At 36.7% G+C, this 24,437-nt stretch overlaps 3 protein-coding genes across 7 annotated transcripts; 1 reads left to right on the plus strand and 2 right to left on the minus strand.

The window, feature by feature from the left end:
- Window positions 1–302: 302 nt before the first annotated feature.
- On the minus strand, window positions 303–4,786 carry LOC113113349 (ras-related protein Rab-9B-like). Of its 2 annotated transcripts, none has more exons than XM_026279465.1 (2): window positions 4,705–4,786; window positions 303–3,591 (listed from the first exon to the last, which is right to left on the minus strand). In XM_026279465.1, the coding sequence occupies exon 2, from the start codon at window positions 3,563–3,565 to the stop codon at window positions 2,957–2,959; it is 609 nt and encodes a 202-aa protein (XP_026135250.1). In that variant the 5' UTR covers window positions 3,566–3,591; window positions 4,705–4,786; the 3' UTR covers window positions 303–2,956. The 2 variants fall into 2 exon arrangements, with proteins under 2 accessions (XP_026135250.1, XP_026135251.1); XM_026279466.1 differs by having other exon boundaries at window positions 303–3,612; window positions 4,705–4,766.
- A 1,033-nt stretch (window positions 4,787–5,819) lies between these two features.
- LOC113114342 (alpha-(1,3)-fucosyltransferase 11-like) lies at window positions 5,820–8,660 on the plus strand. The gene is made up of 3 exons (XM_026281254.1): window positions 5,820–6,309; window positions 7,500–7,610; window positions 8,599–8,660. The coding sequence occupies exons 1-3, from the start codon at window positions 5,820–5,822 to the stop codon at window positions 8,658–8,660; spliced, it is 663 nt and encodes a 220-aa protein (XP_026137039.1).
- An 829-nt stretch (window positions 8,661–9,489) lies between these two features.
- LOC113113350 (proteoglycan 4-like) lies at window positions 9,490–23,360 on the minus strand. 4 transcript variants are annotated; one of them, XM_026279471.1, is made up of 25 exons: window positions 23,130–23,360; window positions 21,157–21,206; window positions 20,734–20,857; window positions 20,552–20,656; window positions 18,534–18,566; window positions 18,384–18,443; window positions 18,175–18,222; window positions 18,008–18,088; window positions 17,830–17,910; window positions 17,572–17,631; window positions 17,387–17,446; window positions 16,208–17,296; window positions 16,035–16,076; window positions 15,270–15,329; window positions 13,274–13,357; window positions 12,852–12,902; window positions 12,730–12,765; window positions 12,595–12,645; window positions 12,311–12,370; window positions 11,977–12,000; window positions 10,987–11,055; window positions 10,847–10,897; window positions 10,457–10,519; window positions 10,111–10,210; window positions 9,490–9,949 (listed from the first exon to the last, which is right to left on the minus strand). In XM_026279471.1, exons 2-25 carry the CDS (start codon window positions 21,164–21,166, stop codon window positions 9,851–9,853), a joined length of 2,541 nt encoding a protein of 846 aa, XP_026135256.1. In that variant the 5' UTR covers window positions 21,167–21,206; window positions 23,130–23,360; the 3' UTR covers window positions 9,490–9,850. The 4 variants fall into 4 exon arrangements, with proteins under 4 accessions (XP_026135256.1, XP_026135255.1, XP_026135254.1 ...); XM_026279470.1 differs by having other exon boundaries at window positions 10,111–10,213; window positions 23,130–23,358; XM_026279469.1 differs by having other exon boundaries at window positions 10,457–10,522; window positions 23,130–23,357.
- Between the last annotated feature and the right edge of the window lie 1,077 nt (window positions 23,361–24,437).

Below are 24,437 nucleotides of genomic sequence, written 5' to 3' on the forward strand. Positions count from 1 at the left end.
TGTTTTGTTATTCATAGATTCACTGTCTGCTTGTTTTTAAAGAGGGTGTTCAATGCACACAGAGGAAGTCTCTGTTCTCCTTACGTGCTTCACACAGCTGATGTGTGACGTGTGCACGCTTTCTGCTGACTACAAGAGGTCTGCTTATTGTATGATTCCTGGGAATACCACAAGCATTGATTTGATACTGTAAAATAAACACTATATTTCAATTGAGAAGATTATGTTACCTGGTTAAACAGGGAAGAGCATTTTGTTTAACCTGTTGAAAACCATGACAGCATATAAACCACACAATATGATTGCTGTTGCAGTTTGTTTATTCATCATGTTGGATTCTTTCAAAGTAAATTTATGAACAAAAGAAGCCTCGACCTCCTTATTGCACTGGAGATGATGTGAAACAGTAACAAAACACCACACATTTGGTCTGTTAGCATGTCGGTAAATACAGTCTTACCCAGGATAATACGGCATTGAACAGTGGGGCATCAACCTCATACAAATCAATCAAAAATAACAAGTGACAAAGTCAGTACATTCATTGCAGTAATGCCCTTAATTAGACACGAGTCATCCCCCACAATTCTCTACCGTGATTATGACTGGAAATGTGATATTTTTAATGAAATACAATACTCCTGTGAACTGAAACATCATAAATACTGTGGCAGGAATGCTACAACACCGGCTCGAGCGGAAACAGCTCGGGTGATTCTCACAAAAAAACATCCAGGTGAAATTTCCATGAAAGAAAAAAAAACTTTTTTTCTGTATTCATGTATAATGAAACTTTGTGTTTAAATTCTCATTACTGTACCAGGGTAATGGGAATTATGAGGGGAAATTTTGCTTAATTGTCATAAAACATTTCATTTCAACAGTTCATTTTATAACTTCCTCTGATCTCGAGGTGAAATATGACCTGGACACTTCTTTGTGAGAATCACCTGCTTATTATAAAGCTTCAGATTGCTTATCAAGTTGACCTTTTGATAGATTAATCAGATATCTGTGTAGCACTTCTGCATCCTGTTGTGATTTAACACATCATCTGATGTTAGTGTAACATTTCTTCAAGCGAATGTTTGCTGGAAAACACTATCAGTAAAGAGACAAATACTGATTTTCCAATATGAGCAGTCAATACGCTCCCGCGTGTTCAGCAGTTTGAGGACGAGAAACACAGTGTTGCATCTATTTCCATTTCACAGTGTACCAATAATCGCTGGGAACGTGTGTGTGCAGCAGATATGTGAGTGTGTCCATCCACAAAAACAAAGTAACAACTACACACAATGAATAACAAACATACATGTCTGACAGCAGGCAAGCGAAGGTCTGTAAACAGAAACACGGCTACAAGTTATGCATTAATGTAAGAGACAGAAGCGTTTCAGAACATCAGCCGCCCAAACCACAGATCTGGGTCTCTCTAGTCGTTGTGAGACTTGTAGCACTATGATCGAAGAGGCAACGAGAACATTCATATTCTAAGGAAAGCACAAGGAAATAAGTCAATTTTATAAAAGATACAAGTAAAATAAGTACCTACAAGTGCCCTCGAATCAGGGTCAAAGGTAGTTTCAGATCAACATTGGGCTGAAAATGAGGAAACGACTAACGTGGAGTCAGTTATCGGCTGTGGACGTCCATTAAATGTAGACAGAGCTTTTTGAATGTTCTTACATGCTTTCAGAAAATGATCTGTACATTTGTCTAAGCCAGATTCCTGAGCCATTTGCTGAGACGGATGAAACTCAGATATAACAACTGAAACAAAATCATTGTTTAACATCTAACACATCTACTGTAACTCCCTGTACCTTACAGTACACAAAAAAAGAACAAAATAATGGAAAAAATCTTAATCTTTCAATGCTACAATAGAAAAATTCCCTTTTCTGTCTGAAAATAGTGCTGTGCTTAATGCATTTACTGCATGTACCATAATACAGTGAATCTAGTGAAGACATGGTCATATTTCAACCCAAAATAAACAAACTTCAGTTATTTTTAATAATTATTAAAACCAGCTTAAACTGAAGCTAATTTACAGTTTAAATAAAGGAGAAAGACGTTTCTTAGTTGTTTCAATATTACAATAACCATCATGAGTTTTTTCTCACATTACTCGAATAACAATTTGTGTTTAAATGCGTTTAATTACCCTGAAAATAATGTCACGGTCAAAAACAAGCTTTGTTTTCTTTATTTAAAATGTTTAATTGTTTTTTAAAAATTTTATTTTCTATTTGAATTCGAGCTGAAATATGACCTGACGACATGTTCTCTGACCTATTTCACCCAAAATCATAACTTAAATGCAAAATAAATGACAACTGTGTTATTTCTTTCAGTACCCTTTCTCTCAAACATTATTAATGCTGTCAAACGATGAATCACATCCAAAATAAAAGTTCCCATTTACATAATATAGTGTGTATATTTATTATGTAAATATAAATACAAACACATGCATGATATATTTAAGAAAATTACATTATGTGTATAAATTAAATATATTTATATATTTATGAGAATATAAATGTATATACATGTAAATATTTTCTAATAGTATACTGTGTGTATTTATATATACACTTTACATACACATATATTGCGTAAACAATTACACTTTTATTCTGGATGCACTAAATATTACATTACCAGTAACAAATTTCTGCAATATCTGACTCCGTATTTTGAAATATCTGAAAAATGAGTACCACAGCAAAATAGCTCTTTAGTAAGATGGTCCATTTACAACTGAAGGAGGCTAGATCTGCTTTCATTGTGTGTAAATATGTGTAAAATACCTTTACTGTTTGGTAACAGACGAGACACGTCTGGCTTCTGTACCTACACACAGAGAGAGAGAGAGAGAGAGAGAGAGAGAGACACCGAGACAGAGACAGAGAGAGAATTCCACAGCTGTGATGCTCTCAGAGGCATCTCAACAGCAGGACGATCGAGCCACTTTTCGGTTCCCGTGGAGGTCGATGGAGCTGCTCAGCAGGGTGTGGTCAGTGGGGTCCTCGCTGGCTAGGACGCCCCGGACAGCAGCCTCGAAAGCGGCCCCCACGTTCGTGTCGTCCTTGGCGCTGGTCTCGAAGTACGGACAGCAGCCGTTCTCCTCACACCAGGCCCGGGCCTCATCCTCGCCCACCTCCCGCTCCTCCTTGTCCACCTTGTTTCCCAGCACCACGAAGGGGAAGCGCTCGGGGTCTCGTACGTCTGAGTAATACATGAACTCCTTCTTCCAGCAGCCCAGGTTCTGGAAGCTCTGCAGGTCGTCCACGGCGAAGGTGAGCAGGCAGCAGTCCGCGCCGCGGTAGAAGGGCGTGCGCAGGCTCTTGAAGCGCTCCTGGCCCGCCGTGTCCCAGATCTGCAGGGTGACCAGCCGCCCGTCCATCTCCAGGTCGCGGTTGAGGAACTCCACGCCGATGGTGTGGAAGGACTGCGAGTCGAAGCGGTCCGTCACGTATCGGTTCATGAGGGAGCTCTTGCCCACACCGCCGTCCCCCAGGAGAATGACCTTCAGCAAGAGGCTTTTCCCGCTCATTACGGCCCACACGCGTTCACTGCAGCCTGACCAACACACACAGACACCAGCATACAACAAACACACCCACAGTGACTTCACAGGTTAAATACACAGATGTTCAGCCGACAGCAGGTGAACTGTGAACGGGCTAAACCTCTCGAAACCGTGTCATGGTTGTTCATCTGGTGTGGGTCAGATGCTCTAGAGACTTTGGCCGAAGGTGGAAAACGCCTTCTCTGAGAGCACACGGATTGGTTAAACACAGGACTGCCATTTCAACTTTTAAGCTTGTGCTAAGATAAAAATAAGTGTGCGACTAACATAATCTGTGATTTTTGGAAGCAAAATCCAATCATTTCAATAGCATGCAGTGCAATTGAGAGCTTTGTATGAAAACTAGGTGCTACAATGAAAATGGACAAGAGACCTTTTTTAGCTCGTGATCACACCTTAATGCACCTAATTAAAATAAATTGGAGTAACAATTATTTCTTACAAATTTTACAATAATTATAAAACAACCCTTGCAAAAAAAATCCAGCACTTAATATTACAGTACTCAAAAATTATAATGAAGGGATTTCCTTCAAACAAGGTTGTTCTTTCAGACACTCATTCCTGTATCTTTTTGATGATATTAATAACAAATGTTTTACTGTAGTTGCTATGGTGAATTTTTGTTAAAGAAAACATATTCATAGGTATCACTTATCCAACGTCCAAAACGATACTAGCATAATAAAATGCAGTATTTCGGCGTTATTTCATATTTCATACATATTTATTTAAATACAGCTAGAGCAGGTAACGGAGGATCGTTCTCTGCGCATGCGCACACGTACATGACAGCTGTGTTTTTAGCATCCGAGTGCTAAAGCTAAGGTTTAATCTTATTACTCTCGCTATTACTGCTCGATCTCAGCTTGTGCTGTGACTAATAAACATGCCCGGTATTTTGATGCTCGTGTTTGGTGTCATTAACCATATAAACACTCTCAGCCCTGTTAGCGCTCTCTAGCTATATGACTAGCACTGTTTCAGGTGCTTTATTAAATAAACTGCAGCACTGTTATGCACACGTGAACATACATACAGGAGAAAAAAAATCACTCTGGTCTTAAACAAGTTCAATCATGTAAAATTACTCTCTGGATTACCTCATATTATACCGCGAGCACTGCTGCCGAGATTCACGCCGGGTGTGTTGTGTGTGTGTGTGTGTGTGTGTGTGAAAGAGAGAGAGAGAGAGAATGTGATGAGTGTTCATGCAATATTCGTTTTAATGATTCGTTTTATAATTTTTTTTTTTTGTATAAGTTTAAATAACATTATATGGTATTAAAAATGTAAAATTAAATTGTTTTAGACTTGTATTTACAACTATGATTCGTGTTAATTCTCATCCAGAACTGTAGGTGGCAGTAATGCTCCGCTTCTCCCACTGCCTTTCCTCAACAGTCATGCCACAGCAGCATCTTGTGTCTATCCTGTGTTACAGCATGCGTCTGTCTTGAGCTGTAAAGTAATAAAGTATGCTGTCTGGTCGTGTTGTATGACCTGTTGACTAAAAAAAGCAGGCCACAGCAGTATAAAAGTGGCCCAATTCCACGGGAAAACCACAAACTTGGCAACACTGACCGCTAGCCTAACTAATAAAATATAAACATTATTAAAGAAACGTTAAATAAAAAATATTCGATAAAAAATAAGAACAAATAAGGAAATTACGAACAATCACAGAATTAAGTTCAATAGAACAAAAAGATACATGTTAAATAAACAGTGCTTTAAGTTTTTCAGGCAAGTCTAATAGTAGTTACGTTTTATGTAATATTCCAATTTTGCATGTTAGTTAAATTCACAGCTTTGAATGGAAACCCGGAAAACTACTGACGACATGACGAATATAGTATGGATTGCATTCATGCTACACACATTCATACTACATAGAACATACTTTGTCCCTAAGTCACTACTTATTCGAAAGAAGAACTTATTCAGTGAGTATGCCATTTCAGATGCAGTCAAGGTATTTTGCACTCAATGTCTGTTTTGCTGCTCGCTCCCTTGCACTCTTGTGGGCTCTTTCAATATAAACCAGGCTTCAATTTTCTTGACAATGCAGCACTGGACCTATATTTTAAGCATCTTTCATGCTTTTCATGCTTTTTGCTCTTAATAATGTTCAAAGTCAAATGTAGATGCTTGAATTTTCTTTAACCAAGGAAATTTCAATGCAGTGTCTTTACTCTGTATCTTTCTCAGGTTGACTATGGCACTTCACCTGTGGTTTATTGTGGTGGTCCCTGTTTGCTGCTGGGGTCAGGGGTCAGTGGACACAGGGGACAGTGGTGTCTTCCAGCCCCAGAGTGCCCTCAGTGACATGGAGTTTGCCAGTGTGAGCTCGTACCGTGGCCCTGGAAACACTGACCCTCGCCCCAATAATAAGCTGCCCATTCTTCTGTGGTGGAGCTCCAATCTGTTCCCACACTTCCCAGGAGACACCGAGTGTTTGGACTGTGCCCACTCGTCCTGCCTAGCCACAAGCAACCGTAAAGTCCAGCTGAATCGTCACACGGCTTCCATTATTTTCTACGACACAGACTTCCGAGCGTATGAGGCTCCTCTGGCATGCTTGACCCATCAGACGTGGGCACTTTTGCACGAAGAGTCGCCCATGAATAACTACTTGCTCTCCCACAGTGTTGGAATAAGGCTGTTTAACTACACAGTCACGTTCAGGAGGTCATGTGGACATCCAGGTAAACCAAAACAAATTATTATTATTATTATTATTTATTATTTTAGTGTTCAAGAATTAAATTTCTATGATTTAGTTATTAGCTGAAGTCACAAACCCCCTGCAGTTCTTACATTAAGCCCAGTTTGGCAAACCATGGTGTAATGTTTAATGCATTTTATGATGCTGATATAAAAAAAATTAGTATATTTTATTTTTTATATCAATAGGGTAGTTTTAATGTGAGCTTAAAACAAGTTTGATAAAAAAAATAATAATAAAAATTATCCAAAAAGTAATCTTAAACTTAGTTTAATAACATTACCTAAAATGAGTAACTTAGATTACATCACTAATTACAGTTTTCATCATGTAATAAGTAATCAGTATGGACTAAGTAATTTACCCAGCTCTGTGCGCACACACACACACACACACACACACACACATATATATATATATATATATATATATATATATATATATATATATATATATATATATATATATATATATATATATATATGTGTGTGTGTGTGTGTGTGTATGTATGTATGTATGTATGTATGTATGTATATTCTTGTTCCTTCTCTTCAGTTTCATTACTGGGCCAGTGTTGCCACCTTGTGGACAAACTAATCCATGCGGAAAATAATTCAGTGTAAACTGCGTACAGAGTATCTGGCATGAAACTGGAGAAGGAACAAGAAGAAAATACTACAGACACAACAACTATAGTTGAATAGTACATGTGTGAAGGGACTGAGAAATAAACCAGTTTATATGAGTGAAAGAAATTAGTGTAAATGAGAGAAATAGCACTGACACTGAACCAGGGTGAAACTTTCTGGTGTGCATGTCAAGCACTTGGGATTGTGCATGCTGTCAAAAGTTTATTTTGAAGGGCTACACATTCAGCTGCGCACACATGCAAAAAAGGAAGAATACGTTGGTATTAAAATACACTTTTGTATTTATAATATGTCTTGTCCTCAGATTGATTTCCCGACTACATGAGTAGTCAATCATTCTGCTATCCTCATTGACCAGTTTCACTCTCCACGGGTGCTGGCGGAGACTCTGGAGTACAAAACGCCCAGCAATCTGGAGGGACTGGAGACCAGAGAGAGGGGTGTCAACGACATGAGTGAACCAAACTGAACGGGTTTGAGTGCTTTGTGTGCAACCGAGAGAACGAACGTCTGGCAACAGTGAAAGCACACAGGAAGAACCCAAAACAGAACCCTCTGCCTCCACCAAAAATGGCCAACAGTTCACACATGGGCTCCCTGCTGCCCAGTCCTGGATATGGACCTGTGGAAAGTATTGACCCAAATGATGGGTCAATTATTATTTTACTTTTATTTGCTAATATATTTGCTAATATAATTATTATTTTACTTTTATTTGCTAATATATGTGCATTATACTTTTTAAGTTAAAGGGGTTATGAACTGGATATTCTCTGAGGTCCGCTAATAATGTTAGCAAGACTTTAACACCAGAAAACATACTAAATTAGATGATGCAGGCTATTTTCTATCCTTTTTTTGTTTTTAGTGCATTCTACGATTGGATTGGTTTCGCAAATTAAAATAATAGATGGAGGCTGCTGTGACGTTGTTAAGAAAACATGAGTCATTAGGGATAAAAATGTATAAATACTCAGTATATATCAAATCTGAAACAGACAATGCAATAGCGGTAATGGAGACAATATATTGTTGGATGCAATAGAGTCAGACTCCGCTTCATCTTTTACTCTCAGTCTCTCTGAGAAGCCTGCATCAAACTGTCTTGAAATGAATCTGCAGTGAAGTCAAGCAAGCAAACAGATGCGATCTGGAGCTCATTCCTGATGCAAGCTGCACAACAGTGATTATAATCAGTGATTCTGTCAACACTGAGTGTGGTGCAGAACGACAACAAATCCCCGACAGTAAACATGAAAGAGATGACATGAACATAAAAGAGAAATGGATTCGCAGCATCGCTCGCGTCTGATGTAGATACGGTGCTAGGATCACAAAGAAGGCACTTCAGAGACTCACTAAGGTTTTGTTGCATTAATCCTATCTTTGCATTGCTCCTCCTCCTTCTGCATGCATTAATAAGTGGGCGGGGCTAAAGAGGCAGTGATGTAGAAGTAGGCACTGATTTTATCCTGCTTTCGTCACACTATGTGACATTTTTTAGCTTGTTTTTTTATCTAAGCTTACAGGATGTTTAATTGTGCATTGACCTGTTATATGTAAAAAGATCAATGGAAATGTGATTTCTCAGTTTTAATGTGTTGTGCATGGACGTGCAGATCCGTCCTTACTGTGGCATCACAAACAGAGCATCGCTGTGAGGAGACCCAGAGGCCGATGAGCTGAGCTGAGCTGAGCCACCGGAGGGACGTCACTGATCAAAACCTCCTCTGACAGCTCAAGACTATTTTACAGTCCACCCAAGGCTGATGAGCTGTTCTTCAAATGTTACATTTTTGGAATTATTCTAGACTAACTATGATCTCATTATATTTAAACATTTCTTGTCAGTGTTATACGTTCATAATGAATGTTCTTCAGAATTAAGCTTCAGCGGATGTTGAACATCATGGATGGATATCACTGCAGTTATAGGGAACAAAGTTTCTTTGCATGATGGTCGTGAAGAGTGAAACTCATGAAAACACATCAAGGTCAAATATCACTACAAAAAAAAAATACTGCTTAAAGAAAAGCAGGCCCCTTTTTTGACAATTAAGTAATTGGATAGTAATGTTATTTTCATTAAAGTTAAACACATTATACATCAAAAATATGTTTGATTATGTGTCTGGTGATTCTTTGATATACAGCAATTTCCATTTTTAGTAGTAAAAAAATATTATTTTTTCACATGATAGGAACTAATTGGACGTTGGAATGAAGGTTGTTTATTGTCATATTGTCATGTCACAACTGAAAGTACATTTTTGCAAATAGTATAGTGAATATGCATAATTCTTCAATAAGCAAAATGTAACACGATTTTTGGGTGATTTATTTATTTTTAATGAGCCGGACCTGTTTTTGAGCTGTTCATGAGAATCTCCTTCAAGACTCCTGAATCCTGTTTATGTCTTGAATGTTTGTGAACCTCAATATTTCTTATGCTATATTTCTATTTTTTTTTTATTGCACATTCTAAAATAACAAAGCAATAAAAGACTGACTTCACTATGAGGATTTTTCTTTAATTGTGAATATGCAGGATACATATTTCCATAACAATACAGCTACTCAAACAGTAAAATAATTTCATTAAAATGGTTTCTGATGATTAAATAAAACAAAGGTATACATTCTTATCATCTTGACTAAACATTTAATGCAGCAGAATCTAAATTCAAAATCCTAGATGCCCTGCAACAAGCATGGTTTGCACAAGAAAACCTTTTTATGCACATATTCAGAAGGTATTCTGCACGGCTGTACCGTCAGCATACAGTATCAATGAAGTACAGTAAGGAACTAATTCCTGTTCCTTCAAGATGGTCACACTGTTGATGGATATTTCAGGCTTGTAAGCAGATCTTATAGCACATTGGAATAGCAGCTCTCACAATGCACCGTCCCACGGTGGAGAAACATGTTGTAGAGTAAATCTCCCATTGGTTTACTGCAGATACCACACTGGGGTGGGAGGAAAAGGAAATTCAATACATATTTTCATTAAAGCATGCTGTCATTTATTATTAAGCACAGCAGGGTAACATTTCACAAAGCATCCAGCACATTGTGCCATACAAATGAGAGAAAATGAGTCCTTTGTGTGAGCGGATATTGTTGCGTACCTTAAAGCAGGATGGGTGACAGGATATGTTCAGGTGCTCGATGGTGATTTTGGCGTCGCTTCCCACCATTTCCCCACAGTATGTACAGGTAGTGAGCTCTCTACTAAAAAGACCAAATGAGCTCATTGTTTAGGGCTCATGTGACAAACTAAGAGACTGCTCACACTCATCACTGCTTGTGCAGTAAACGATACACTCACCCTTAAAACAGACTACACAGTCATACATGATATTAACATTAGCCCAAAAATGCATGCATGTGCATTAATAAATACAGAATGAATCCTGATAAGTGTCTTTGTTTCTAGTGCTGCTTTCGTATGTCATATATATACAAACATGTTACCTTGTATAGTAGCTGGGGCTGCTGTAGTTGTAGTTAGAGGTTGTTGATGACACATAATCAGAGCTGCTATGAAATAAAATAAGACATTTTTGTGGTTAAAGATATTGTATTGATCCACAGATTACTATTCTATGACAAACATCTCTGCACTGCTGCAGTTATCTCACATCAGTTACGATAATAAATCAAAACGGTTGCAGGTCTGTCCTTCAGATCTGGTGCATTATTGTACATTAGTCTCTTGAGGGTCCTCCGCTTCACGCTTGCTGTTCACGGTCATGTTATTAATTCATTTTAATGCTACTTTTGTATCATGTGTAAGCAGAGGCTTTAAGTGTCAGTTGAGAACCTTCTGAGAATTGTTCTAAGTATATAATGCCTCCAGGTTACCTGCCATCAAGACACGAGTTATCCACATATTCCTTTACATAGACAAAGCCCCTAAAAACAGAAAAGCAAAGGGATCAGGCTTTCAGCAGAACAACACTTTCAGGTTGGACTAAAGGCTTTCATTGGAAAAGCCCACATACTTCTTGGAGTCAGATTCTGGTAACTTCTCCGGGACAGAACTCTGCACTGTTTTGATGCTGGTTTTGTAACTACAAGACAAAAATAATCATCATTTCAGAAATCTTGTCTCAGAAAACTATACATGTGACCTTTGATGTAGGGTGAAAATACAGAGACATGCAGCGTTTTGCAACACATCTGTCTTTGTCAGGACACTACTTCAGAAGGATCTTTTCAGAAACAATGAGTAACACAAGACCTAAAGCAGGGCTATACTTATACTGTATTAGTTGGTGTCCTAGAAAACCTGCCCTATATCTTAATTCTGAAATCAGATGCTAAACAGGAAAAGCTAGTTTAGCCCTTGAGACCAGTGCATGATGGTTTGGCCTGAACGGACAGTTAAACACTTGTTTAAAAATATATATTTTTGGAAACATCAACAATATTTTTTTATTTTTTTTTATTAAGGAACATCAGGACTATATATATATATATATATATATATATATATATATATATATATATATATATATATATATATATATATATATATATATATATATATATATAGATTTCCATAAATCGTGCAATAAGTCTGAAAGTTAATATTAATCATTAATCACTAGTCAATATTTAATATTTTAATCAGATATCAAACCATTGTGTAATGTCTTTATAAACATAGTTCATATGTATACTAATGTGCAATAAAATATAAAAATTATATATAAATATAATATAATAATAAAATGTGGGTCAAATTATTTAAATATATTAAAACATAATTGAAAAAAAAAATCCCACACCATAACTAATATTTTTATTTAGAAACATCTTGAATCTTTGAATTTTTTTTTAAACAAGAAGTGTTTATTATGACACATAGCCCCATCTTCAGTAATCTCATACTCTCAAGTAGGAATAGTGGAATTTGCTTGAATTATTGATGTACTTATTAAAGCCTTTGTATATGAAATGCACTTCACTCACAGAACAGCAGCACTTACCTTTCCATGTTAGTCTCCCAGTCACTGTGAACACAAACAGATGCTGCTTTTAAAAGATGAAGGCTAGTGTTATTTCCAGAGAGCATGTGCACACGTGTGAAAGTGCGGCTGATACTGTGTGAGAGTTTATCTGCAGCTCAGGCTTTGACTCAAACTACCTCGCTACTTCCTTCGGGGCATTAACTCATTATGTTATTGACTTTTCATCATAAAGATCTCTGTACAAACAATATGAACCGACACAGACAGGGCCAGGTGCTGCCTCAAGAAATGAGCTGTGCTAATAAAAACCAGCTTCTGGAGAATTAAACTGTTATACGCAGTATTAAATTACCTTTTAGGATCAATTGGAGTGACATCTTCAGCCAAGGAAAAAGAAACATCTGGTGGCAAACTAGTAATTCAAAACAAAATATCTGGATTAATATTTATATTTAATCAAATGCACTGTGTAAAAAGACAATAGTACATTACGTTTATATTATAATTTCTTTATTATCATTATGTTAAAAAATTATCCAAATGTAAATTACAATCAATTAATTTGAACATTACATTAAATGAAATCATCATATTACATCAATAGTCAGCTCCATGTAAATGCATTGATATACTCACTCAGCAACCAAATCCACAGGATGCTGAAATTGATTGAATGTATCCGTGGACCTGAAAATTTTAATGTAGACTTTTATGACGAACTGTATCATAATTTTAGCAAATGGAGCCTGATTAATGAATCTGTACAATCACCTTGAGTCCAGTTTAGGAGGACCGTACCAGTGAGGACTGTGAAAGACACAAGCAGACAGAGAGTGAGGCGTTGTGTTCACACATGACTGTTAAACACTGAGAAGTTCAGTCCGAATCATCACCTCTTTGTGGGCTCACTCGATGCTGCTATTGGATCAAATTCATCAACTAAGCTGGAGAAAGAAAAATGAAAATCACACTAATCTTAGAAGCATGCACAAGTGAAACTGATGCAAGGTTCATTGTGCTGCAGACGAAGCATTGTTTTTGAAATGAAAAACAAGTAGATTCAAACTTTACTGCACATGAAGGATTTAACTTGTAAATGCATGTTAAAAATTCAACTAAAATCTTGATATTTTTAGAAAGGTGAAATATGAAACTATTAGTTACACTTCAAAACCTTAGTGAAGTCTTTGTGGTTTTGTGAGCTTCTTTTATGTGTTATTTTTACATTATTGCTAATCTGTCTAATCTGCTGCATGCATATTCTTCAAAGCAAGGTACATGACCCATGAATGAAAAGAGATCAAGAAAAACTCACCTGGTGGAAGTAGCACTGAAGGGAATCAGATCATCAGCGAGCAGGTCCAGAGTTGTATGTGTCTTCTTCGTCTGAGGCAGAGAACTAGAGGGGACACATCCAGATATGTAACAGCCACTTCTAAAGATTTTTAGTAAAATTTTTACAGTAGCATTTGTGTAGCATTCTGGTCTGTGTTTCCCTGGGTGTCCACTAGTGGTCTCACTTCCCCATAGTCACCCCACTGCAGGCACTACATTTCCCACAAAGCCTTCTCCCTTCATCACTGTTAATTGCACACAGCTGTCTACACTCCACCTGTCTATATAAACCGGTCTGTTTCTATAGGCGTTTCTCAATGTCAAGGATACTTCCTTGGTAGGACTGATCTTTCCAAGTCACTTCCTTCAGAGGCTAGACGAGGCTCCTCTTTAGCATACGGAGAACACGTAAATAAAACAGGCTAGCAAGTGCACGTAATTGCGTCATTACGTCAGTGAAAAGGTCTGTTTGAATAACGCTGTGAATGGTATCATTAAATTACTTTGGATAACTTAACTGTTATTTATAAAAGAAATGCCGTTGACGCAACCAATTGTTAAATGACAGGTCCGGTTCAGTTAACCATTTGTTTTTGTATAGTTTACAATATCAATACAGTAGTAATTTGTACTGGCATTTAACTGTCAGACTTTACTTATATTTACAACAGTTATAACAAATTTTTGGTAACGTTAATAAAAACTATTAATGCTCCGACTATGTTAACGTTAGACATTTTTTAATTTGTGAACTAACGTTAGATAGCAAAGCTGCGCGCATAGGATTGTGGGTGATTTGATAGCGCGAAGAGCGCGAAGGATACACATATGCATCCTTTCCTGTGTATGGCATATTCTTCGAACGAATGACTCAGTCCTTGGTTGAAATTCCGAGGATCCTCGACATTGGAACAGTCCTTCGATGGATGTCGATGACGTAGCATCCTCGAAATTCTGGCTTCCGAGGATCCTTCCTTGACATTGAGAAACACCTTATCTGTTTCATGGAGTCCTTGTTTTCCATCACCCGGCTTTCTCGTGTTCCCTTGTGTTTTTTCATGTTTCTTGTTTTTGGACCGCTTTCCCTGTTACTGACCTCTAGCCTGTTTTGGGATTTTGATTTTGGATTACCCCATTAAAGCTGCAGTAGGTAACTTTTGTAAAAATATATTTTTTACATATTTGTTAAACCTGTCATTATGTCCTGACAGTAGAATATGAGACAGATAATCTGTGAAAAAATCAAGCTCCTCTGGCTCCTCCCAGTGTCCTATTGCCATTTGCAGAAATACATCGCTCCCGGTAAGAAACAACCAATCAGAGCTGCGGTCCGTAACTTTGTTTGTGTTCAAAATGTAGAAAAATGAACATAATAAGCGAGTACACCATGAATCCATTTTCCAAACCGTGTTTTTAGCTTGTCCTGAATCACTAGGGTACACCTATAATAAGTGTTTATATTCGGACTATTTTAGATTGCTTCGGGGATACCGCGGCGGAGTAACCCAGTACCTTTGTGATTCTCCATAGACATAAACAGAGAGAAGTAGTTCCGGCTACGATGTTCTTCCGCAAGACGCAAGCAGTTCTGTTTATTAACCGCTAGAGTGTCAAAAGTTCCCTGCCGCAGCTATAAAACACTGCTATTGGATCTCTCGTTTCCTGTGTGCAGTCATAACAGACTGTCAACGTTTAAATAATGTGTTGTTAAGTGTTAATAAACTGCATTGTTGCATCTCAGGGCAAATGAACATATTGTAAAATACTGTATAATTTAGATAATAGTATTTTCTTGTTTTACAGTTTAATTTTGCATTACAGCCTTGTGCTCAAAATGAATTATATGGTTCATGTCATTTTGTACGCTTATGATGCATCCGTTTTACAGAATGACCACAGCCTTTGTTTTGTATGTGACTCTCCTCAGGGGATCTAACATAATTTGAATAGTGATCATGTGCATACAGTCCTCTCACCTGCTGTCTGTGAGCAGATCCTGACTGAGAAGATCTACTCCCAGATCCGTTTGGCCAGAACTGCAGGACAAAGAAATACAGTAATGATGAAGTAAACGGGTTAGGATCAAAACTGTCTCAGATGGAGCTCTCCTGTCCTCTTGTAGTCTGTTTCAAAACAACATATTTTAAAATGTTCTTTAAATTCAATCAGACTTATTTCTACTTAATAGTCATTCTCCTAATATTTGATTAGGAGGATTGACTCTGTCACAGTACGTTTTTTCACTGTGCTCCAAAAAAAGAAAGGAAAAGGAGGTCTCACAGCATTAAAATAACACCAAGGTAAGTAAGTAATGACTGAATTGTCATTTTCAGTGAACTATCCCAATAAATACACCTTTACCTAGCAAAACAAACTGAGAACCATAATAAACCTATTATGTTTATAGGATAAATAAACTAAAACAGAAGACAATATTTTCACTGATTGTGTTCATTCACTGCTTTGCATGAATGGTAAATGATTAAATTGGTATTTCTACAATCATCAGTGTATGCATATAGTTTATGTCATGTCTGAGGCTGCATGAATCTGACAAGTTTGTTTGGGACTATATTGAACTATCACATGACAATAAATCCACATGACAGTGAAGTCAGATAAACTGCTCTAAAGATACTCTAAACTCATTAATACTGAATGAAAACCCTTAACACATGAATGGCACTGAGATGAATGAATATAATCTTTATATGACGTATGCTATTATGATCATCTTGTACCTGGCAGACTCTGTGCTGAAGGATATCAGGGTGTCAGACAGGCTGCAAACGATAACAACAGGAAGAAAATGTATCAGTATAATGTAGTGCTAAAGAGTAAAAAGGCTATTCAATCAACATCAGACATGCAATTACTCCTATTTCTGTTAAATATGAACATTAATAGAGCAAACCTTTTCTCTGGAGCTGGTTCAGACTTGGATTCAGGTGCTGGTTTGGGCTGAGATTTAGCTTCAGGTTCTGTTTTAGTTTCAACTGGTTTAGGCTCTGGTTTGGGTTTAAGATCGGTTGCCGTTATAGTTTTTGTGGAAGTTTTAGTTTCAACTGATTTAGATTCAGTTGCTGGTTTAGTCTCAGCTGGTTTAGGTTCAGTTGTTATAGGTTTAGTTTCAACTGGTTTAATTACTGGTGTGGGTTTAGGATCACTTGCCACTGTAGTCTGTGTTGTAGGTTTAGTTTCAGCTACTAATTTAGGATCAGTTGCTGTTGTAGTTTGTGCGGTAGGTTTAGTTTCAACTGGTTTAGGTTCAGTTGTTGCTGTAGGTTTAGTTTCAACTGGTTTAGGCTCTGGTGTGGGTTTAGGATCGGTTGCCGTTATAGTTTGTGTGAACGTTTTAGTTTCAACTGTTTTAGTTTCAGTTGCTGTTTTAGTTTCAACTGGTTTAATTACTGATGTGGGTTTAGGATCACTTGCTACTGTAGTCTGTGTTGTAGGTTTAGTTTCAACTGGTTTAGGCTCTGCTGTGGGCTTAGGATCAGTTGCTGTTGTAGTTTGTGTTGTAGGTTTAGTTTCTGTTTTAGTTTCAACTTTTTTAGTTTCAGTTGCTGTTTTAGTTTCAATTGCTGGTTTAAATTCAGTTGTTACAGGTTTAGTTTCAACTGGTTTAGGTTCTGATGTGGGTTTAGGTTCAGTTGTTGTTGTAGTTTGTGTGGTAGGTTTAGTTTGAGCCACTGGTTTAGGTTCAGTTGTTGTTGTAGTTTCAGTTGCAGGTTTAGGTTGTGAAGCTGGTTTAGGCTCAGATGTTGTTTTAGGCTGTGTTGCGTTTTCTAGCACTGGTTTAGATTCTGATGTGGCATTAGATTCGGTTGTAATTTTAGTTTGTGTTGTAGGTTTAGTTTCAGTCACTGGCTTAGTCCCAAGTGCTGGTTTAGAGTCTATTGTGGGTTTAGGTTCAATCGTTGTTTTTGTTTCAGATGCAGTTTTAGTCTCAGGTGCTGCTGGCTTGTCTTCCTTCACCACTGGTTCAGTGTTTGATTTAACACTGTAAATGCAATAAAATTACAATTGAAACAGTGTTAAACAAGAAATAGGAGCTTGAAGGTGTGTCATTGACAGATGTTGTGAAGTTTACCTTTGCACAGGCACAGACTTAACAGATGCTTTGGTGTCATCATCATTACCGATAACTACCCTACAAACCACATACATATGAAAAAAAGGATGAGGATAATGGTGCTAACAAATAGGGGTTACACAGGTAAAGTAGGACACTTATTGCCACTTCACCTATTTACTTTTGTCAGTGTGTGCTGGTACCTTTTTGCAGCAAAGGAAGAAGTGTTCATATCAGCCGAGCTGTCAGGCTTCTCTGTAGATCTGGAAATATTAGATGGGATATGCATTCATCTTAATACTTCCCCAAATAATGGTACAGAGGAAGAGTAACTGAGAATGAATGGGGGAAAGTCACATAACATACAAAATAGAAACTTTAGATGAGCTTTCAGCTTGGTTGAATTAAAGGTACATCTATGTATTATTACATCTATGTTATATTTTAATCAGAACACTTACCCGTATTTCTTTGCAGCTGACATAACGTATGAGCGTCGATTTGCTTGCGATCCCTTCAGCACAGTGTTGGCTGTCTCTGTCCTACACACACACACACACACACGACCGAAAGGTAATTTTATGAAGAGGGGCATGAAGTCACCTTGGATTAATCAGTCTGTGGAGTGTGGTCTCTCACCTCTTTTCCATTTCCTCTGGACTCAGAGTTGGTTCAAACGGCGCTGTTTTTTCACTGCTGGACCGAACTGTGTGGGGGGCTCTGGGAGAACAATATAAATGGATATAAACATAATTAAGATGGGCTATAATGAGCTCAAATGCTTCATGTGTTTTCGGCTAACTTACATTTTCTTGTAACTCTCAGATGGCTTTTTGTTGAAGCTATTTATTCCACTAAGGGAGGAGAGACAAATAGCATACTGTTAAAACTGATTCAACAATTACAAATCATATATTAGAAATAGTGTATATGAATTAGATTTTTCATATATGTTTAATGTATTTTATTTCTAATGCTTATAGGACTAGTTTCTGGTCCTTCAGAATCTTCTTACGCATATCCATTGGTGGATGAAGTTGATGTTGGCTTGGATTCGGTTTTTGTGAACACCCCTCTGCAAAAGTAAATTATCACATATGAAGGAAAGTAATGCAAAGGCAGTGTTGATAAAAATAACTTTTGATTGGCCAAGCATTCTCATTACCTGATTAAGTATCCAGATGCAGGTGTTTTTGGTCTGTGAATTTAAAAATAAAATACTGACATTTTATCAATGTAAAAGACACATACAGGGTTTACAGAACTCATTGACACTCTTACAAATAAAGGTTCTGTATTGGCATTGATTGATGACTCAATGAATAATCTTAAACATCCATAGAACCTCTCCACCGTGCAAAAGTTTATTTTAGTCGTAAAGGTTTTTTTTATTTATTCAAATTTGGGGAATCAAAATGGTACTCCTATGGCATCATTGTGAAAATCCCTTTTGGAACTTTATTTTTAGGAGTTTAGCCTGTATATTACATATTTATTAACCATATTCCCTCCTATTTTCTACAAGCCATATCTCCTGCACTTCTCTTGTCACTCCTATAGTGTAAGGAATCTCCACTGCTAAAGCACATAATCATATAATAATAGATCAGTATCCTTCCTCATGTCCATTGAAAAACACTTTTTTTTCCCTTCTCACAGAACAACCAGCTAGACAACAATCAGTCGAGCTTCAAAAGCAGACATTCAACAGAAACCTTGCTATCAGTCAACAAAACCCTGCATTTGGCGAAAATGTCCTCTCAATCATCCATCCTCATTCTGCTGTATCATTCTTTAGCCTTCAACACAGTCATTCACCAGATACTCCTTTCCACCTTATTGTTCCCAGAAATGCACTCCAGTGGTATGAGTTTTACTTTACAGAAAGATTATTCACCGTGTTTTGGTGTCAACTGCTGGTGTGCCTCAGGGTTTGGTTATTGGTCCCTTCCACTTTTTGAAATTAACAACTTTTATATTACCTATCAACATTGATTTCAACATCAATCCTTCCACTTATACTTTCAAATAGTAGTGAATAACGTAATCCATTACATTTCAAGTAATATAAGACTACGTCTAGATTACTTTTGACCTAACTTGTTTATCACATTGATTTAAATAGGATAATCGAATGCCATATTGATACAAAAATTCAAAGAGTATGAAAATATATTACATTCGGTGTAATTAACAAAATGAAGTGCATTAAACATTACATTACGTCAAGGTTTTCCTAACTGAGGATTGCACAGGAACTGCAAGGGGTTGGTGAGTTTGATGAAAAGCTAATAATTAAATCATAAAAATCAAAACACTTGCTAAAAGAAATGAAATATTTTATTTGTTTACCTGGATATCATGTGACCATTAACCAATATTAGAGAACCGTGAACATGCAGATGTGACATTATTAAAAAATGTGACATTATTAAAATATTTATTTTAAAAACTCAGGGGTACTTTACATTTTTAGGTGAAAGAAGTTCTGATGGCAGAAAAGTTTGGGAATGCCTCCATTCCATGTAAATAAGAAATATTATTTGAAATACAAATGCCTTCCAAAATAATAAATAATAAATAAATAAATTTAATGATAGGAAAATAAAGGAATAAATGACTTGATAAAACAAATATAATTCATGCAGTAAAATTTTATCCTGCAATTATTTTTATTACCTTTTTTCTTTATTATTTTTCCGTATTTATTTGTCATTTTTATTCACTTATTCTTTCATTTATTTTTTATTAATTATCACCAACAATGTCACCCAATGGATGGTAGGTTCCTACACTAACGCCAGTCCAGCAGTTTACCACATCGCCATTCAGCAAGGTTCACAAAAGACAACACCATCCAAGTCTGCCAGAAAGTTGAAGATAGGGTTTGACCACCATCTAAACTTTACAGATCACATCACCAAAAACAACCAGACACGTAGCTGTTGTTTTGCTTTGTTTTGTAATGCTGCACATCTCCTGGTCTTCTGTCATTTCTACACTGAACTACCGCATTGCTCTTCTACCTCAAATCTCTGAAAATGAGTCAAAATGCAGCGGTGTGTTAGGTCTTCAATGAACCCAAAAGAACACTTTATCGTGCTCTACTGCCATTTTCCACATATATGGCCTGCTAGATGAATAAATGTGAAAGTAGAGCTCATGGAGAGTAATAATGCATACTTGTCTGTGTCAGGTCTGGGCTGGGGCTCGTTGGCCGTGGGTAAGGATACAGTACTTGTTTCTTCAAACACACCACTTGAGCGCTTCGCTCGCACTTCAGCGATCCTACCAGAGAAAACGTGTTAGACAAACTGTACTGTGAACTCTGAACTTTAAGATTTGTTATTATATTTATTTCCCACCATGGTTTCTCCTCCTCCTCCTCTCTCTCAAGATTTTCTTGCTCTCGTCTCTGTATCCAGCTGTTGTCTCCTTTCAGAGCGGTGCGAACCTTCGTGGTTCGCAAAACCGACTGTCTTTCCCCCGCTGAAATCAAGACAGTCCAGAACTTATCATACACAAACATATGAACATATTTTGATATCACTACATTGAGCCAAAAGTTGATTGCATCAGTGGTAACAGTTATACGAGACAATGTGATGAGTATTTAGAATAAAAAAAAACAAGTCTAACTGAGAGTTGAGTGTGTTAAGCAATGTGTGACGTGGCACGACAGGATTCGATGCTGTGACGCAGGAAATGATTGTTTTGGTCGAGTGGAATGCCATTAATGAATAGTTTGAGTTTGAGAGACACACTGAGACACTGTGACTGGAACTCACCTTTGGACATTCTTTAGTCAAAAAGATCTAGAAACCACCCCAAAAGACACCTGGATTAAAAAAAGAGGTCAGTCGTTAACGTAAAACACGATAATAAACATTCATATTCATTTTATATATTGGTTGATTTTTTTTTTTTTTTCATTTACATGGTAACATTTTTGTCAAAATAGAAAATACTGATAATGCAACGAAGGTGCGCTAAAATATGAAGATAGAAGAAATGTTTCTTGAGCATCAAATCAGCACATTAGAATGATTTCTGAAAGATCATTGACACTGAAAAACAATAATTGTAATACTATTTCACAATATAACTGATAACAATAGACTTTTAATTAATATGAATTCACTGAATTGTTTTATTGCTGGATGCACTGCATTTTTTAAAGCAATAATCACTAAATATAAAGTCAATTGCATGTCACAAATGATATACTGCAGGTTCACAAAGACAATGAATTGTTAGCAGGCTTATATATATTTCTCGTTATATGAGACTGCCAAACAAAAAATGTTACACAACTTCCCTTTGAAAAAAATAAATAAATAATAATAATCTAGGATATTTTTCAAGAAAGTGACAGATTTATTTCATCCAACAGTTGCAGAGTCATGCTGATGGCATGCTAGCATGGTTTCAGGTACATAAGTCAAATTCTTTATGACATAGCCCATAAATCATTCATAGATCTCTTCGTTTAATTCAACTTAAGGTACAGATCATAGGATACACATCTGTAGGGATCTGTAACTCTGAACCATCAAGCAAGATTCATGGCTTTCTTTCCTGAACCATGTAGAAGAGCCTGTCCATCCATCCAGAAAACACACACACACACACACAATCTGACAAAGACAAAATCTGAACACCTGATCATTCATTATGTCCCGTACCTTATGTCCTGAACATTAACATTGTAAAAAATGACTGTGATTTTAACGGAAAAAACTGTGAAAATGCTACAGTACAAACCTGAATTCTCTGCATTGCTTTTCAAATTTTGTTTGAATTTGATGTTTGTTCTTTGAAATAACGTTTTCTTATTATTTATTTTTTTCTTATCTGTTTATTAGGGTTGTGTGTTACATATAATGTTGTTAAATACATTTTTATTGCATTTTTCAGTGTTAGGGTTCCATGTATTTTATTATTATCTATTATTATTATTATTACCTTCTCTGTATTTTATTATTTAAAAGCTTCTTGTGATGGGCTTTGGTTCATCACATGACTTTCTCATCACCACCTGCATCTGCTGGTTACCAGTTTATTACAAAGGTACAAAACAGTTTCTTCAATAGATTGTTATATTAACATTATATCAGTTCATGAAATTACGGTATTTAACTGTAAATTTAAGGTAAAACCTAAAACCTTGTTTTATTGTTTTACAGTGTACAGTACCAATTATATATATATATATATATATATATATACACACACACACAGACACATACACACTACATTAAAACACACTAAATAAAATTAAAGTTCAAATTAAACCAGCCTTAGTTTACCTGATTTACAATATGCTTTCTAATGATCAACAATGTAAGAGAAACCATGAATTACAATATCCAGATTTAAGCTTCATGTCTACAAGTGACACAAGGCTTATTCCTCGTAAATTAATTTTCTAAAGTAAAGTCCATAAAGCCAGAGTCACTCCTAGAGTCCTCATTGCAACATAGTGACACAAAACGACCTTCAGGAGTCAACACAGCTTGTGCAAGACCGAACACGCTTGAACAGTGATCGTGACAGTGACAGTGTGAAAGCCAAATCAAAGATATGAAGGCAAAAACACTTTCACTCTGATGTATATCAGGTACGACAGATGAAAGCAGCAGATATATAAGAATGTGAAATAAAAACCTTATCAATAAGTAGTTGCCAACCCCAAATAGTCACAGAAAAAAATAGAAATGATCAGTTTGTAATGTTTTCTCAAAAGGAACAGATGACCTACCTTATTAAAGTCCGTTTAGCTGCAGTGTGGTGGCAGAAGTATTGAGCAGTGCTGGTGATTCGGCCGAATGATTGTGAGTTCAGTCAATACACACACACACATTCAGGTTCACTGTTCACTGACAGCTCTCTCCTCCAGCGAACAGGGAAGGGTGTTGGCACAGACCCGCTCATCCAGTCGAGTAGGCCAGCCCAAACAAACCTAGAGGTGTGTACCTGTGTGTAACTGTTTGTGTCTGTGTACATCACGTTTTGGCTGCAGTGGGAGGTGAGATACTCTCCCCCCTTTATTTGTTGCATTCTACTGATTCTACTGTTATTGCCCAAATTCAAACAAATCTGCACCAGTTACTGGAAGTGAGGTCACATCAAATCTGAACTGATTGAATCGAGATATCTGCCTCCTGCGTGACTCAGACAGAGTACAGAGAGATGGTGCAAGCTCAAAAGGTGTTCCCGTGGGAATGTTCTAGAAAAGCCTCCAAAAACAACAGCTTGTGCCACCTACTGCTGACAGGTTTGTCAATGCCCTAATGAAGTCAAAATCTACTTTAAAATTGGAAAAAGTAATCTTTGTATTCATGATTAAGAAGTTGTTAAGAAACATTTTTTACAAAAAGTTGTATTTAATAACCTTGTAGCAAATGATAAAAAAATGTAAACAAATTACAAAAAAATTAAAACAAATTAAACAAAATAGCTTGCCTGCATCTCACTGATAATTTTGGTGGACATACCGGCTTTTCAAATATGAATATTTTAAAACAAAACTGCTTTTAATTATTTTTTTTTTATTTTATTTTTTTTTTATACTGTGCTTAAATTTTAGTTTTGTTTTTTGAGAATGTTTTAACAGCTATCATAAAAAGCGAGTTTCTAATTGTTAAAAATTCAAATTTTAAATGAGAAATTTGTCCTAAAAATATTTATGAATCAGCATTTTTATAATGAATAGACCCACATTTTTATATTTATTTTACTTTGAATTGTGACAGATCTGATATATATGGACAATTTACACTGAATCAAAAAACTCTTCTGAATAAACTGAATAATACTGAATAAAAAACTGTCTAAAGTGAACCCCACCATCTGCTTACATAAACTTGTCAGAGATAACTCAGTGTTGACTGGAGGTGAACCGATGAGTCAGTGCCTACAAATAAAGACTGTGTGACTGATCCAAACCACACTGTTTAGAACAAGCAAGGTGTGTACAGTGTCTTGGAGAATCACTAACCCAATGACCAGCGTTGTGCTGACCTCACACACACTCACACCCCATGAACATGAGAGAGAGCTAACAGGC

The sequence above is a fragment of the Carassius auratus genome, chromosome 14 (genome assembly GCF_003368295.1).
Source record: "Carassius auratus strain Wakin chromosome 14, ASM336829v1, whole genome shotgun sequence".
In the NCBI taxonomy this organism is placed as follows: Eukaryota; Metazoa; Chordata; class Actinopteri; order Cypriniformes; family Cyprinidae; genus Carassius; species Carassius auratus.